This window comes from Styela clava, chromosome 2, assembly GCF_964204865.1.
Source record: "Styela clava chromosome 2, kaStyClav1.hap1.2, whole genome shotgun sequence".
Classification (NCBI taxonomy): domain Eukaryota; kingdom Metazoa; phylum Chordata; class Ascidiacea; order Stolidobranchia; family Styelidae; genus Styela; species Styela clava.
Window position 1 is genome coordinate 24750915 of NC_135251.1, and position 18688 is coordinate 24769602.

The 18688-nt window shown below is 33.1% G+C and overlaps 1 protein-coding gene across 4 annotated transcripts in view; it reads left to right on the forward strand.

Annotated features, from left to right (window-relative positions):
- Positions 1-512: 512 nt before the first annotated feature.
- LOC120336758 (uncharacterized) overlaps positions 513-18688 on the forward strand; it is a 41880-nt gene continuing 23704 nt past the window's right edge. For 3 of the 4 annotated variants that reach the window (XM_078109908.1, XM_078109909.1, XM_078109910.1), the window contains exons 1-16: positions 513-920; positions 1825-1991; positions 4191-4315; positions 4795-4901; positions 7361-7498; positions 8331-8506; positions 9028-9134; positions 9636-9813; positions 10100-10178; positions 11445-11701; positions 12198-12437; positions 13454-13635; positions 14592-14678; positions 15542-15681; positions 15833-16276; positions 17138-17222. In XM_078109908.1, coding sequence (XP_077966034.1) covers positions 721-920; positions 1825-1991; positions 4191-4315; positions 4795-4901; positions 7361-7498; positions 8331-8506; positions 9028-9134; positions 9636-9813; positions 10100-10178; positions 11445-11701; positions 12198-12437; positions 13454-13635; positions 14592-14678; positions 15542-15681; positions 15833-16276; positions 17138-17222 — 2712 coding nt within the window. In that variant the 5' untranslated portion in view covers positions 513-720. The remainder of the gene's footprint in view (positions 921-1824; positions 1992-4190; positions 4316-4794; positions 4902-7360; positions 7499-8330; positions 8507-9027; positions 9135-9635; positions 9814-10099; positions 10179-11444; positions 11702-12197; positions 12438-13453; positions 13636-14591; positions 14679-15541; positions 15682-15832; positions 16277-17137; positions 17223-18688) is intronic. The other variant, XM_078109911.1, reaches the window with a different exon arrangement.

Consider the following 18688-nt stretch of genomic DNA (forward strand, 5'->3'; position numbering starts at 1 on the left):
TTGAACACGAAATGGACCTCTGGAACTTTTTGTTATTATGTTGTTGTTGTTACTATTCCTCTTGTTATTTTTGGACACGAAATGAAACTATGGATCGATGTTGGTATTCTTCTTTTTCGTTTACGACCTGACAATTTTGAAATTTTTACTGGTTATTGTTGTCGTTAGAAGTGGGGTAATTGTATTTATTATTAAAAATTTCTGTGAGCTGTATGGATTCATTTTTCACTCTGTGTGATGTTCTCATCAAAATTAGAAATTGCGCACCGTGTGACAATCAATTAAAATATAAATTCGACAAATGAAGAAGAAAAGAAGACAGGGAAGCACTGGGCTAACTAATCCCATGCCTGATATGGATTGGTAACCGGACGAGGGGCCATGGTACACTATGTGATTGAGATGATTGGGCCGTGTTATCTCTTTTCTTTCCCTGGGATAAATTTATGAACAACCTATGTTTATCTTTATCCGGTTGATAACTCACCATTAGTGGGCGCTCGAGGGCCGCAAAAGTGAAGCTTGTTGTTGGGGACATTTAATTTTGAATGCCAGATTGTGTTTGTATAGTGGTGCCTGCTGTTTTCATACAGTGATTTAAGGGTTTGAATTGCTGTGGCTATGCTTTCGTATGGGATCCAACAATCTCTTCCTGTTTCTGTCAATTGAATATAGGCAGCCACTATATCTCATTAGTCGAATATTCTTGAGAATAATAAAATGAAGAAACTTTTCAGACGAAAAAAGAAATCAGCATCTGAAGCTGGAAGTGTTGGCAGTGGGCTGTCGGGTTCAGGATACAACATTTCTCCAAAGAAAGACCTAGGAAAGCTACACAAAGCAGCCTATGATGGGGATTTGACTAAATTAAAATCGATGCTCAAACGCGGAGATGTAAACCAACTTGATAAAGAAAATAGGTAGGTAGACTATATCAGTATTAGCGGATTTATCATAAACTAGTTATTGTTTGAATGCCTGAATGCTATTAATTGGGATTGTTGAATAGTTAGTAGTTGCTACTAAGATTTGTTTTATTTTTTTGACGTAGAATTTGAAAAATAACCCCCACAATAAAAGACATTAAAAATAACAGTGAGTGCGAACCCCTCTTTTAAGGGACATTCTCGGCTTCTGTATCAGCACTGTGGCAGGTGCAAGCCCGAGTACGCTAGTGCTCCATGAAATGCATGCGAGCGAATCGATTTTGCACTCCGAAATATAACTCACCGTTATATCTGACAGTTTGAGGGGGGGGTGGAATGAAACAGCCACAGATAAACATTGCTGACGAGTTCTAGCATCACAAACTGACCCTTCGGCTTCTCAAACACGAGTCTTTTTGTTTTCTGTCGAAATTGTTTATTGCGTTCCGTTTGTGCCAATTAATTGACCTACGCAAACGCATCGCCATTTACACTTTTCATTCACATTTTTTTAAATAGGGCCATTCTGTTAAGAATTCAAGTTTTGACCTGGTTTCGGTAGACTCGCACTTCTCATTATTATTGTTGCATTTTTTTATATAGTTTTGATCTTGTTTTCTATCATTATAAGAATCTTTTAAACCATTTCAAACTGTTCCAGTGAAAATTATGGAACATAGTCATTATTTATTGCAAATGAAAAAACATTTCGACATTCTCAAAAATGCAAACCTTTTGAAATTTGAAAGTAGGTTGTATTGACATTGGATACTCTCCATTGGCATGTTACACAAATACTTCCCATTTTTTTTCTCTATACCTTCTTTAAACTCCATTAAGCAGTTGTACTCTATTTATTATCTCGTTCGGTATACAAATTGTACTTATTTTTCATCAGAACACCTCTACATCTGGCATGTGCAAATGGAAAATTTGAAGCTGTTCGAATGTTATGCGAACATCAAAATATCAATTTAAATTTATGTGACAATGATCGACAGTCAGCGTTAATGAAATGTGTGCAATGTGAACATCAAACTTGTCTGAATATATTACTACAAAAAGGTAAAATTTCTAAACTCATTTATTAACGTAGATCGGTATTCACAAATTAGGATTCGCAACTTTTTTGGAAGTTATAACATGGATACTTTGGGGACAACATGTCAAAGCACAATTTCCGAGCAGACTAATTTGATATGATTTCTAGAATGAGTTTCGACAATTCACTTTAAACTTCCAATCCCAATACAACATACAAGCACACAGGATGGAAATTCAGGAAAGTTGCCGAAATTTCAAGTGATGTTTGGGCATGCCATATAAAGTACTGCTTGGGAATTCTCACCTGGTAATAAAAACATGATAATCTGCTCTCAAATCGAGCTTGTGAACATTATGGTAATATATAGCTGTGTCATAATATATGCCCTAACAGAACAGAGAAAATACAAATTTTCCAAGAAAAGTCATAAGTGGGCCCTGACACCTTGCTATTATTCTGCCTTCTTCCTGCAATGTTGATGATTTTAAAGGCTGATCATGACAAAGTATTATACTTCAATACATATGTATTTGTGATAAAATACAAATATAGTTTTTCACTAAGGCAGTGTCCTTGTATAGATAGACCAGTTTACATCTAGTCCGTGTTTATGCATGAAATGTACAAAATAAGAGAACCTGTCGATTCTGATTGACACTAGTGAGGATTTTTTTTTGTGTTTTCTCAACATGTTACTCTCTACCCGTCAGGCAGACATGTGTCAATATAGTAAAAGTAAGATGAAGATTTCAAATTATGAAAATAATGTGTACCAGTGTGAAGCAAGATTTTTGCAGTTATTAAGCTAGAATATTCTCCTACATTTATTAAAAGTTAAATAAATTTGAAGCCTGAAAAAATGGTTTATTAGTGGAGTTTTTTTGTTAGTAACCTCCAGTTCCAGTTTGAAGATGTACAAAATTAATGAGATTCAGTAGATGTGTAGTAGGAATAGTATTGAGTAAATTTGAAAAAAAGAGATTGAAATTATGATAAATGTATCTATCAACAATTACGGTAGTTAAAAGTCGATTCTTAGAGGATGTTGTCATGTTGATATTACATGAATCAAAATTATGAAAAATATATGTTCCAGCGTGACGCAAAATTTTTCACTTTTGATACTTTTAAGAATTTGTACATATTTTAATTTGTCTACAAATATTTCTCATGGTCAATGAACAGGTATTTCTGTTAACCCTTAACCTGTTTCAGACGCTCAATCGAGCACAATTTTGAATACATTTTTATTAATGTCATACGACCCCCAAAATTTACCCAATATACAATAATTATATACCATTGGAAAGGTATTTTAGAGTACTATACGCTAGATGTCACTGGAGGACCGTAAACTAAAACACCTCTTTCAAGAGGTCTTTCGTAACGTCAAAAAATAATAAAAATATTTACACTCTCTCATTCTATCAGCTGTTGGACGTCTATCGCTATTGTAAAGCTGAAATGTGACTATACAGTTGACTGCACATTGGTTTTCTCTTTCATATCATACTAAACGCTTTTCCATAGCGCGTGTTGTTCAAGCGTTTTGGAAATTTTCCGTTTGAGAAGTCACCACATCGAATCAGGCCAGGCTAAGCTTGATAGATCGATCGGTTGTTTGTTTGTGCTTTATCGCGTTGAAAGCTTTTGTGAGTCATAATAAAACATTTATTATGAATCATAAAAGCTTATAATCGTCAGACAAGGAGAATTTGCGAGATAAAACGCCTAACTTTTTTTCGGTGAGGCAGCTGCGATCAAACGACTCGATATTTTTATAACTTCCTGACGTTGTGAGATGTCCACTCTCCTATGTTATGTAGCATATAAAATGACCTTCAAAATAAGACCTTATCATACTAGCTTTTGTTATTGGTTTGCGCGCAACGCCAAGGTTTATGGAATCATTTTCTTGTTGTGCGACGTTTTTATATCGCAGCGGGAAGTACACGCGTGATATGTAAGCGAAATTTTATCACTTCTAAATGTCATATAAGGTTCATTCTCATATCGTTGTGTGGGGAATAAGATTTCCTTTCAAGCAAGACCATAACAAACATTCCAGACCTCATGGTATACACACAGCATTGCAAAACGTCTGAAATTTCGCGCATGCGTCAAACCGAGAGGATTAGGTTAATTAGCAAAAATATTTCTGATTTTTTATATATCAATATCAATCAGATAATAACCAATATAAACCATTCTTTTTCCAGAGGCTGATGTTTCACTTTGTGACAACAATGGAAACACAGCACTACATGTTGCAGCAAGTATCCCCAACAGTGACATCTGTTATCTTTTGTGTGATTATAAGGCAGACCCAAGAGCAAAAAATAAAGTAAGACTGTCGTACTTTACCGTTGGTATCTATATTGCTCAAGGCAATGTCATAATTGCATAATTGTAGCATTCCTCAATTCTGACTGACTGATTGTGGTCAAAAAGATTTTTTTGACATTTTTTAAATATATTTTTAAGAATTTCTATTGAGATGTTTGGTGAAGTTGTTATACCCTATTACGCCAACACTCACAATTTGTAACAGTAGTCAATTGAAAATTACAAACAGGAATAAACTCTTAAAATTTTAAAGTGGAACTCAATTTAAATCGCTTGTAAGTCTAAGGCTGTTTAAACACTCGACTGACATTCTTCGTTTCGTTTTTTCATTATTTAAATAATTTCATTGATTCACCATTGATCAAACATGAACTGTAGATAATTCAATTTTGGCAAATCATTTTATCTATGATCACTCATGTCCAAACAATGTAATGTTACTTTTTAACCAAAATTAATCTATGAATTCTTTTACAGGATGGATCTACCCCTCTTCATATAGCAGCAGGACTTGGTAGTGATGAGATAGTTCGACATATGTTGGAATTAGGAGTCGACGTAAATGATGTTGACGACAATGAGAAGTATGATTTTTTTTTAATTTCTACAGAATATCGCTTCACTTTTGTTAATTTCACAATAAGATTCTTTTTTCGTTTGTTAATTTAGTTAGTTATTCAGTCTTTTGTTTTCAGGAGGTTTTATTGTTGATCATAATGTTTATGATGTTATGATTTCCCTTCGCTATGTCTTAAATAAAGATTTGCAGGTGTTACCTGCAACCATAACTTTGGTTTTTGTACAATTCAAATATATCATACTGTTCACGTAAATGTGTAATGCAGTAATATTAATTCGATCAAGAATATCAGTAACACCAAGTGGAATTTTCTTGCCAGAAAAATAAATTCTTCCTATTATATATCATTCAAGTTTGATTTTGGTTATCATGAGTTGTTGTATATCCCAACTTCCGTGTTTATACTAATCTGAACCATTTGCCAAACTCACTCAAACACTTCACTATTCGTATAATTATGCTAAATATGTATTGAATAGCACTTGACGTAATTATCAAGTAGGTAGACTTAGTAATGAAATTGTCGCCTTCAATTTCAAATGCATATGTAAATGAAGAAAAAGTCGACAGAGGTACATTTCAACTATTTTATTAGAATTCGGAATATTATACAAGGAAGTAAAAAATTGATACTTTTTATTTTGTCTTTTATTCCATAAATAATGGTCCTGACTTTGATGGCTGCAAGTATTATATATTTGATAACCCAGGTGTTCTCAGTTTGGCATGAATCCCCCAAATTATTACAACCCATCCCATGATTTAGGACTTCCAATATGAGATTGTTTTATTCAACTACTACTGTCTATAACGAAGTTTCTATATTTGATTGAATTCTGAAATCTTCCCTACCAGAATTACACTGACAGATAATCAAATACTGTTATTTACTATAAAGGTACTATTTATAGGAGTCCTTTACCTAACAATGTCTGCTTGTACAGAGCCTAGTTTAGAGTGGCGGGCATATGAATATGTTGTATAAATAAATCTTGAATAAGAATGCTGGGTTCAATCATAATATATTTTGTAAAAATATTTTCTAAATTTTCAAAATCGCCATTTGCCTGAATTTTCTTGATTGATATGAGTTATTTAATCTTCAACAACTGTTCTTATAGGTATTGTTGTCATTGTTGACACAACTAGAAACATTTTTGATTCTATAACATTTGTTCTATTGTATAAAATGACCATAAATCAGCCCACGACGCCTTCAATGCAAACAATAATCTTTATCTACACAATCGCTATGTTATTGAGTGATGAGGATTAACTACAAATGGGCCATTCCAAGCAATTGTTGAATTTTATCAATTTTTTAAAAGTGTAGTGAAAGTAATTGTTTTGTGATTTCATGGCAAAAGATCCTTGACTTTTATTGGACTGCATTCATTTCACCGATGAAGTGAAAATTCACCCGTTTTTTGAATGATTTACAAAACATAGTATCAGAGTTACCAGAATATAGGGTGTAATTTTTAAATTTTATATCACCACTGTGAATTTTCTTCCCCATATGCAATAGGGAACTTATTTTGTTTATTCAAATGATTGTGAACTTAATTAATAATTGAAAAAAAATATTATGAAATTTTCTTGAAAACTGATGGTAATAAAAAAAAATTATGATTTCTATGTAGCCAATGTTTTTTTTAATGAATAGCCTATTGCAATATTCTATTAATCAACAATGTGATTTTTCATAAGTGAGCTAGCCTAATAGCAATAAATTAGATTCAATAAAGAAATCAATAGATAAAAGGATAATATCAAATGTATCTGCTTATTTATTGAACTGTTTGAGCACCTGCGTATATCCAGCTCTATCCATCTGTAAACGGTATGCAAAAAATCAATAATTAGACGCAATTTTTCCATGATTTTCGGGCTATCAAATAATGTCTCAATAATCAGTTATCATTATCAACATACTCATTTATTTATTAACTGTGGCTTAACAACACCAATAATGATTTTGGTAATTGCACTAAACCAGTGGTCCCCAAATGGCGGGCCAATTATGGCCTGCGCAACAATTTAATATGCCCCGACAAACTTTTGAACACCTCATGTTTGTTTGTGTTTTAGATACCGCCAATTGTTACATCATCATCACAGTTTGGGCTGTGTATATTCATAACAATTAAATTATACTGGTATCTTAATCATATTTACCGGTATTAGGATTACACTTGCAGGCGCTCCTCCCTTCGGCCCATGAATATCGTTCCGCTTCTAATTTTAGACCCGGGTCAATCAACTTTGGGAATCACTGCACTGAACACTTAAGTGAAAAATATGGATTAAGCATCAGAAATCGTGAAGAGTTTGTGAGCAAGATTGTTCACTAGCACAATCTCGGTCATGTTATGGTCATTTATGTGCCTGAAGTAATTACAGAAAGTAAAAGTTTTTGCTTCCTAAGATTACTCAGAGCTGTTTCATATTTATATTTTGCAGAACAGCACTTATGCATGCTGCTCATAAAGGTCACCTGACAACAGTCAAACTTCTATTGTCAAAAAATGCAAATGCTTCACTTCGTGATATAAGTGGATGGACTGCAGATGACTACGCCAGCATGGACGGATTTCATCCGTAAGCTTTTTTTTCATTGTTTATCTGAAATGTAAAGATGTAATTAAAAATATATAGAAAGTGGAATTGGAATTTGCTCCAAATGAGTTTCAATGAATAGAATGTAAAATTTAGTAATTTAGGGATCATATTTTGCTACATGTTTGTATTAATCACAATTATTATAGTAAACATTAAGGGAGGTGTCCATAGTTGCTCTGATTGTTGAAGGACATAGGGTTAAAAGATGATTTTTAGATTCATAAACTAGTAAGGGAGGCTAAGGGCATAAATACCTAACGAGAATATCGGTCAGAGAACGAAGACTTATCGATCGAAAGTTAGGGGATCCCCCGAAACAGAAACTGCGGTTTCGATTCAACCGCCCTTACTCCACAGCGGCACCGTGTGTTCCATCACTAATTAATTAATAACTCACTAATTATACGACAGAATTCATCCAAAATCTATAGGCTTCTGGTCCGAGATATTATGAATGCACATGCAAAATTTAGAGGAGATTCAACTTCGCTTTCGTGAGATATCGTAACATACGAAAGTGTCTAACAGACAAACACACAAACAGACAAATATCTATCAACATACTTACCGATCTTAAGATCGATAATTAATTAGTGTATTTTAAATATTTGTCATCTTGATTACAAAAGCTTACATACGTATATACAAATGCTAATAACCTAAGATTTTACTTATTGACTGTGTGGATAATAGTAATATACGATCGCCTGAATAATAAAATATTTTGATGTTTGTGTTTCGATATACTAAAGTGATGTAAAAGCAAACAATGGAATTGAATAGATGTTTAATAACAAACACATAATTTCAGGATTTCCCATGTTATTGTTGAACATAACATGAAAAAGGGACAAACATCAACAAAAACAACACCCTCAAGACAGTCAACGATTTCGAGGACGCCACAAACTACTCCTCAAAAACTTGGTATTCAATCTTCTCAGCAATCTATGATGGATATCGGTGGACCAGCTTTGGATGGTGGAGGTACATACATTTTATTTGTCAGTAAACTTTGTTATCAGTATTGCAACATTCTTGTGTCATATATTATGAAATATAACTTATGTACTTGAATATTGATAAGACTTCGTTCCCAGGTGGTATGTTTGTGTACCGGGTATGTGTAGTTCGGGTACTGTCTGTGGGCTTCAGTTCCTTTACACTACTTGATGTAGGCGATGAAGTAGGCGAACAGAATTAGTTACCTCCATATTGGTACACACACTTCTGGAGCGCTGTGATTTGTAATTTCAAAGTTGTCCTATATTGAAATATTGAACTTTTCCAAGCTTTATTTTACTGTGGGTGTGGGATATTGGTATTAATAAAAATATATTTCTGTCTTCATCGTCCAGTTGAGGTAATTGTACATATGAAACAGTCATTTTCAGATGTTTCCACATTTGAATTCCTTCAAATGTCTTCATTTAGATTTTTGTTTACAATTTATGCTCAAAGTAAGGTCACAAACTCTAAAACTGTTTTGTTGTCTAATTTTTCAACAGATTCACAAAGTGACGATTCACAATCTGCAAGCAGATTAACAAATGATAGAGATTCCTGGGCTTCTTCTAATTCTGAAGATGATGAACCTAAATATGCAAAAGTAAAGGTAATCATGTCAATATGAATTCGATTTCCCCTTTCATTCCTATATTCGTCGCTGCTGTGCCTTATCTAACTTTGAGTTGAACAAATGTAGTTAAATAATATTAAATTTGAATTCAAGTCGCCCTAAAAGTTGTCTCTGGAGAGTCTGAAACCAAAAGAAACTACTATTCTAATAATATTGGAAATTTGGAATGCCAACTATGTTCAAATTTAGTCATATTTAATCAATCATAGATTTCGATGTGGAAATACAGAAAAGTAACAATGAACAATGATTTAATTGGCTTGCTATTCTTTGTAATTGTCAGAAATTAAATACAGAGGAATATGAATTTGGAATGATTATGATACTAATATTTTGTGTCACTGAAAAATATTCCAAAAATTTTTAAACCTACAATTTTTTTGCTTCGATTTTCATTTCTCCAGCTGAAATCAAATATTTCTGTGTATTAATATACTGTGCATCATAGATTAAAAAATGTATTGTTTGTTACATTAGAAAAAGAAAAGTCCTGAAAAACCAAAAATCAATTTAATGCAACTAATGAAAATGAAAAAGAAGACTCCAACTTCATCCGCAGATGCGACTGCTCCTTCACCTATTTCCACCAGTCCATCTCATCAACCAATGCAATCGCCTTCTAAAACAACAACTAATTTATTCTTAACATCTAGTGGTGAGTTGTTTACCCTTTTTTATATAGTTTCATATTTTAGGATTCCATATTTCAGTTGAAAGTAATTTTGAATATTGAATTGATTTTGTCATTAGATCATTATATGAAAAATGAAAAATTTCGTTTGCATGAAATTGGAAATAAATCATTATTTCACTGACTGCAAAACGAACTAATTTGAGAAAAAAAAATTGAGTAAATAAAAGTTGTTTCAAAGTCCATAGTCTTGGTAATCATAGCTCTATGCTGCCTAAATTTATCTTTCTGATAAACATTTTCTTATCAGCTCGCCAGCAACTTGAACAACAAGAATCAGAAGATAAACAAGATTCTGATATTTTAGAAGAACGAGAGATGAGATCAAGGTAAGCATTTATTGTGACACTACTACCATGAGCACCAATTTCTTCTGTTGGCTAACCCCACTGACTATCTTGCAAATGGGACCTTAGACAAAAAAAGAAAACGATGTTCAAATATATGACCATTAGGTCCAAAACGAAGTACTTTTTGTACCGTATCTTTCGATATCAATGAATCTCAAATTGAAAACAGCCATCACACTTGGTGAATTAAAAACCGTTTTTACGTGAAAAATAAAAATATAGCGAAATTTTGGATGAAATATCAGATCTCATAGGATTCATGGGAAATACAATCTTTAACCACTGAAAATTAAGCAATTGGTCCATTAGTGAATGAGAAAAGTGATTTCTTTCATAATAACCAGAAGAAAAATACCAACAAGAATAATAACAACAACAACGTAATAGCAAAACCTATGCAGTTTCAGGTGTTTTCAAAGTTTAGAAATAAAATCAGTGATTCTCAAAGTGACAGGATCACCCCACAAGTGGCAAAAGGGATACAGTGGGGGCAAAAAAACAGAGAGATGTTGAAGGGTAGATAGCTCATAGTCAGAATTATCTCTTTGTGTCCATCACAACTGTATTCTATGATAAGTGAATTACTTGATATATTAACCCTCTGACTGCTGGGAAGATATTGACCCGCGTCCAACACTTCGCTTACTACTGGATTAACTGGAACTGGAACGCCTGAATCAGCTGACCATTATTTCGATAGCTCATAGTCTCTTGGCAGTTTATAATCATAAACATAATAATTCTATTTAAAAGGTTATAAGTTTCCACTTCGTGAACTATTTCCCTGATTTCATTAGGAATACAGTTAAAACTTCACCTAAGAAAGACTCCCAATATGAAAATACCAAGTTACGAAACATATTTTCATAGAAGCATCGCATCGATTAACATAAAATGATTCTAAATACGAAAGGCCGAAAAACAAAATTTAAAAAAAAACACGATGCTAGTTGTTAAAGCGGATGAGCAGTTGTTCGAAAGTGCCGTGCCCGACCCGCTCCGCTGACGCGTATGTGTTAATTTTCGTACATTACGTTCTCTCTCAGTTGCTAACTGTTCGCTACCTCCAACCGTCGTCCTCCCACTCACTGCGGTCTTCGATTAGCCAATGCCAAAGGTAGGGCATTTATAGGGTAAAATTCGTTTAATTGGAGGTGAGGCCTTACTATGTGACTCAATTTTGGGATATGTCAACGATCTATATAAATCATTATGTAAGTCTTGATTGAACATTTCATTCCACAGATATGACAGTAAGTCAGCCAGAGGATTGCCAGTCTCTCCAGACAAACCACCATTACCGAAACCTCGGTCTAGCACATCGCTGGATAAAATTGACGCCGCACCAATAACAAATGCAAAGAAACTGAATGATAGTGATGGAGATTCACCCTGGGATAGTTCTGATAATGAAGACAGTAGTGAACATGCAATGGAACATAGAAACATAACTCCCGCAGTAAAAATTACAGATCAAAGGAAGGTGGTCAAACCCGATTCAAGTAAGGAATATATCTAAGAGGAAGGAGTTTTTTTCATAATCAATTGATTTTCTATTGTGCAACAATTTCATGATATAAAATTGTACCAAAGTCTAAAAACATAATTTTATAATAAAGTGATACTGTTCACATAAATTGTTATTATATTCTTCATTCATAAAAATCAGGTTTTTATTAAACGAAATTTTTCCCTTTTTCATTTTCTAAATTTGAACTTTTTAGACATTCCTTGTGTTATGCATTTTTGTCTACCGAGTCAAATTTTGGGGTGTGTTGAATATTTTTAAGTTTTTGTTTTAATACAAATGATTATCCATTTTAGTATCAAACCTTGATCCCTAATTTGGATAATTGGGATAATTAAATCAGCTGCATTATCATGTACGTTTGCATTAAAATTTCAGATTTGAAGTCAATTGTAGAGAAAGGAATTTTGATTGAGTTTTTATTTGACAAATCATATATTTACTTTATTATATATATATTGTGTTTGCAGGTCTTCTCAACGATCTCGGTTTTGACGCAAATGACGTAAAAAATATTTATAATAGTGATGAAGACACAGATATTTCAAGGTCTGAATCTGCAGCTACTGGTTCTCCAGCAAAATCAACAAAACCTAATGTTGCTGCTGTAACGTCACCATCTCACAAAGTTAAAGTTCAGAAAGTAAATGAAGATTCGGATTCTTGGGATGCCAGTAATTCGGAAGAGAAACCATCGCCTGCCAAACAATGTAAGTATTTATGTTAAATATAGATATCAAGATGGATGTCTGAGGAAATTTGACTTTAACAATTTAATGCCTAAATTTACTTTACAAATTTACATTTACAGTTCTTAATTTTTAATGTATTATTGCCCTGTTACAGCGATATACATCGTCATGCCCCAATATTAGTTACAAACAAATTCATTACAAATCAATTAAACAAGTATGCTAATTACATTACATGATGCTTTTCTAATGAGGTAGATAATGATCTTTGATGAATTTTCCAAATATTCGGAGACATTTTGGTCAGGTACAATCAAAAAACAAAACAAGTTTTGCGATAATTCTGACTGTGCGCTATCGACCCTCCATTATCCCTCTGATTTTTTGCCCCATTGTATCTTTTTTTTTCCTTGTGGGGTGATCCTGTCCACTTTGAGAAGCACTGATTTCTATTTCTGAACTTTAAAATCACTTAAGACTGCATAAATTTAGAATTCTTATCATTTGATTTATTATAAAAAGAAGATATCAAAAAAGTTGCTATTTATCTGTATATAGATGTATAAAAAGTGAGAGAGAATTTACTATTTTAAATGCATTGTGAACTATTGTTTTGGAAAAAGCAATGATGGAAATTAATATTCAATAATTAAGAATGTTTGAGAGAAACATTTTCGAGCGCTCAAGAAGTATGTGTAACCAATATGGAGGTAACTAATTTTGTTTGGCTATTTTACATTGAGTTGTGTAAAGGGACGAGAGCATATGGGCAGGAGTCGCACTTGGCTAACACAGACAGTCCCCGAATTTGTAAAAGAACTAAAATAAGGGAAATTGGAATAAAATGATTGCCTAACCCTAACCTGGTACACATACTACATGAGTACCCATTTTTGATAACTGGTAATATTCCCTTTTTTTACAGTGTGAGAACTAAAACGAATTTTTTTTTTCATTTATCTCTTATGTTTTGGACACAATCATAATTCACTTTTTCTAATATCAATACAAAATATTTTTTACTATTTCCACAGTGCCTGCTTTCGATTTTATGAAGAAATCAACAGCTTTCAAATTTGATGACGAAACTGATTCTGATTCTGATTCTGATATTTTGAAACCAGATGTTAATAAAGGTAATGTCAAATCAAATCAACTAGCAAAAGATAATGAAAATGTTGATGATGACGATGATGATTCCTCATGGAACTCAGACGTAAGTTATTTCTGTATCTAATTTTACCCCAAATTTTTTCCTGTGGAAAGAGCCACCCAGACAAAATTTAACCCTTCACCTAACCTATATATATATAGAGAAGATTTCTTAAAATTGAATATGTGGTAATGGTTACCCCAACTTAGGTCACTTTGAACATATTTTAGAGCAGTGGTTCTCAAACGGTGGGGTGAGCCGGGCGCAGACAATTTTTTGAGCGGGCGTGAGGCTGATTAAAACGAAAAGTATTGGTTCGATTTGATCTTGCCTGCCTTATTTTGAATATTTACATTTCTTTATTTTGGGTATTTACGTTCCATCCACATATTTTCAACGTGTTTTTTGAATGAAACATACTTTCGCTTTTTTATCCGTTATTTGTAGCTTATTGTTAGCTAGTTGAGGTGGAGTTTGACAAATTCTAAAAAGAGGTTGCAACAAACTAGAGAACATTGTTCTACCGCGAACCTAATTTTTGTACAAAACTTCATAGATTACTAAAACTTCTGGGACAATCATATACAAACATATGTATTAAATAAAATTTCTTCATTTTCCTAGAAGTAGCCTACTTGAGAAATTTATGGATTCTGTTTTTTTTTTTTTTGGGGTCGCCCGATTCCAGGTTTTAAATATAATTGCCCATATTATACTTGAATATGTGTTTCAGTTTTACATATATATGTGCTGCTGAAAATTCGATAAAATATTACACATCATAAGTTATCTGAATTTTATTATCGCCAATATTAATTTTCCCATTCATTTTCTGTTTCATCGCATCAAAATAATTGAAGTTCAATGATATACAGTAGATATTAAACTGGCTCAATATTCCCAACCGAGTTTTCCTTTGAGCATTTAATTGCTCGACAATGAAAAAGCTGAATGTTGATCAAGTTTATTCAATTTTTATAGCTCTAGTATTTTATAAAAATAATGTCATTTTTTGACAGAATATTGTGAAACGACCAGAGCAAGCTCCAGAAGAACATAGTTATGTTTCATCATCACCTGCAGTATTACAAGATGCTGAGAAAATGGTAAATTTACTGTGAAACTAGACATAACGAAGTTGTATTATAAGGAATGAGGTTCTGTTCTTTTGTTGTCCGCTCGGTGGTGTGGCGCATCATGATAATCGATAGGGATACGCACGCCTCTGATTACCATTTGTGGGTTTGCAGGTTTGACTTCTTCTGCCATCAAGTCCATGCTTTCGAAAATAAATGACTGGCCAACTAATTCCATACCCGACCTGGACTGGTAACCGGGCAAGAGGCCGTGGTTCGCTATGCGAGGGATTACAGTACTGTTAGCGCAACATGCACATTCGACGTTCATTTTAGCACAATAAACGTAAGCAGTTTTGTCGAAAGCACGCGCCACGAGTGCATCTTTCGCAGAAAACGTTGCGTACCGGTAAAGAATTTTAGCCTATTTTGTCACAGCTATTTCTAGACTAATTTTTCATTACTACTTTTAAAACTACAACTCCTAAGGAGGCAAATGATGATTGACGTATTTGATTCATACTTAAATTTCCCAAACACATCAAAAACTAACGAATAGCATTCAAAATCGCAAAAACGGGGTATTGTTTACAACCATGACTGAAAACCTGTCAGGGTGACAACACAAAAGTATCCAAGCGGATGCGAAAAGGCCTATTATTACTTCACTTTTTTGCATCTCGCTGATTGGCCAATGTTACGAAATAAACAAGGAAGTCGATAATCGGGGAAAATTTCCCTTGGAAAAAAATTCGCCATTTTTGCGTGTTATAACGGGCCTAATAAAATGACGCCGTAGGCCGTAGTTTGATGACCCCTGCTCTAGAGACACTAATATTAGTTCCACCAAGATTGAAACTTTGTTGCTAATTATTCATTTTACAAAAACCCAGGTGTCACCTCAGCATAGATCAGCCTTTCAGTATTCACCAAATAGAAAACCCAGCACTGGTTTTAATTATGGAGCTGCTGATGACAGTAATTCATTCGATAGTGAAGAAGAATCGGAAAGTTCATGGGAGGAGCAAAATCGGTAGGTTTGGGTTTGTGCGAACCACTATTTTGGCTTGAATATAACTTTCTGAGCCTGATCATTTTTATAAAATTTTTATTTATATTAGGAGCTCCTTTTGTACCTTATAAAAATTGATATATTTGGTATAAATTAAAATTTTGTAACTCAGTCTTAAGAAATCACGAGCCCTCAACAATCAAAAAGACTTAGAAAAAGAAAATAAGAAAACTTTAGCTGAGGAAGCTGCAAGAAAAATGGAGGAAAAAAGAAAACGAGATGAAGAGGAAAGGTTACGCAAAGAAGCGGAAGAAAAGCGGATTTTGGATGAAAATAGAAAGCAAGAGGAAATGATAAGACAAAAAGAGGAAGAACATAAAAGAATTATTGAAGAAAAGAAGATACAGGAAGAAAATAGAAGAAAAGAAGCTGAAAAGAAACAACGAGATATAGAAGAATTAGAAAAATTAAACAGAATGAATGAAGAATTGGAGAGAAAAAGTGCTGAATTGAAAAAGAAGATTGAACTCGAAGAGGAATGGAAGAAAGAAGAAGCGAAAAAGTTAGAAACGACAACACCTCAAATGAATGAATCTCTTCGAATCGCATTAGAAAGGTATGTCATAAAATTCAAACAATTCAAAGTACTTTCTATGGTTCATATTAAATTATTGAATAGTGGGTATAAAATTCCTGAAATAAGGATATTGGTCTGATTCATTATTAAGATTTATGAATACTATAATATTTTTAAAATAAGCTTTTGCCAAATATATTGGGACCAAATCAACTGGCATCCAGTGTACCAACAACAGTGCACTAAAAATTTCAGTGTCGGATTGTTGAATGATTCAAATTATTTACAATTTTTATTAAGAGCTAGAAATGATGTAGTTAACCACCACCATGAAATATCAACTTAAATGCAGTTTTGAGGAATCTTGACTCAAAACTATGATACAAGGGTTTCAAATTTTCAATCAGAGTTTTAAATATATATTGAAAGTTATGAAAATTTATGACCTGAAAATAGACACTAGTTTTTCTGGTAGCGCCTGCTCCAGCTTCATAGCTCTGGCTGGCCAGCCCTGGTTGAATATGATTCAAACTACAAAATCCATTTGGAATATTTTAAATTGTGTGAATGCATCAGTATACTATTTGCATCACTATATATCTGACACTTGATTTAATCGCAAGTGTTAACGAACTCTTATGTTTCACTTTCAATCATCTGGATTAGTTGTGATTATATTGATGATTAATATATTTTATTGATATTGCTTACTTATAAAATGTAATCTTTATATTCAAACTTTCTTTTCCAATAATAGCTTGCAAATATGAGTTAAAATTTTTGCTGTTTATATTTGCCTGAAGTTTAGAGTTAATTTTTTGGAATTTGGAGTTTTTTGAAAGTGATTTGTTTTGTTTTATATGGGTCGAAATGTAAATTCGGATTTGTTGTTTTTCACAGAGCTGTAGATGTAACAAGTGAATCTGGTGATTCTGAAAGTTATAACAAAGAAGATCAGAAAATAAAAGCAAAACAACCTGCCAAGGTAACATACATACCAGTAAATGTATTTATTAGATCAGGGATGGGCAATTACTTTTCTGACATGGGCTAGTTACAGATAATAGACTTGGTTACTGGGCTGAAGGATCAAAACTATCTAAGAAAAAAACAGGTTAATTTACAACAGCTAGGCTAACATTTATACAATAACAAGAAGCACAATGTAACAATGATGGTCATTATGACGTTATTTTCATCGATATTTTCAACGTGAATTTAGATCCATAAGAAATATAGTCGTAATTTCAGCAGACACAGATGGGCCGGATGAAACACGTTGGTGGGTCTGATTCCGCTAGCCGTAATTTGCCCACCTCTGATTTAGATTGATATATTTTCAGCCTTATAAAGCATGTTCTTGTGTGATAAGTTGTAATAATATCTCATTCCATGAAATATAATTTTGCATGTGTGTGGTTGTCCAAAATGAAATGGAAAGTATTTAAATACTTTCGAAATTGTTTATATCCGATAGCCACATTTGAATAATTTGTCGAGTAATTGTCATTTTGGACATTTAAAATCTGATGGCCATACAAAAAATGTCAAATCAAATTGTCACATAGCCATCTTGCACTGAAGGAATTTAAGATGATTTGCGTGAATTTCATTGTTATTAAACATAGCCCAATTTAGAATAATTATATTTGACATTCCACGTTCCAAAATATTGTTTGAAAATGTATTCCGAATAGCATTCGATTTTGGTCATTCTTGTAGTATGTGTAATGGTCCTCATTTCATACTGTAAACTCTTTATGTAGGTATGGTTGCTATTTATAATAGTACAATGTAACTTAAACATCCTAATAAACAATAAACAAAATCATAGTACAAGATCTTTGGTGTTTATATATTTTGTAATCAACGTCATTTAAATTTTATCATTCTTGTTGAATTCAAAATTATAAAATGAATAACCTTCAGTCTAAATATCAAAACTGAAAATGAAAAGTTTCAGGCAAAATCAAAAAATATTTTTTCAAGAAAGTCACTGTCATCATTGTAGATTTGCGTGTTTTCAATATCAACTAATGATAGAACTAAAATTTTTTTTCTACCCCGTACTCGGCCACGAATGAATTCACAATAATATTTTGATCCGAACTTCTCAGATATTTCAAGTGTTCCAATGATACTTAGATATTGATTTTTTGAAGCAGATTCCTGCCCTGTATGAGTGGTTTAAATGTACGTTTGGAACGGATGTTACCATTCCATTCAGGCTACTGTAAATATACAGGACAGTATCTCAGCTAGTTGACGTTTGTGAAACATATGTTGTGGTATATATAAACATGTAAACTGAGGGATGAAAGAAAGCAGTTTGACGTGAAACATTCAGATTTATTCAACTTATGTGTATTAATCTAGAAAATAAAGTAGTTGGAATTTTAACTTGATATGGTCAGTGGCAAATATTTTTGTTGAATAGACGGGAGGCTCTAT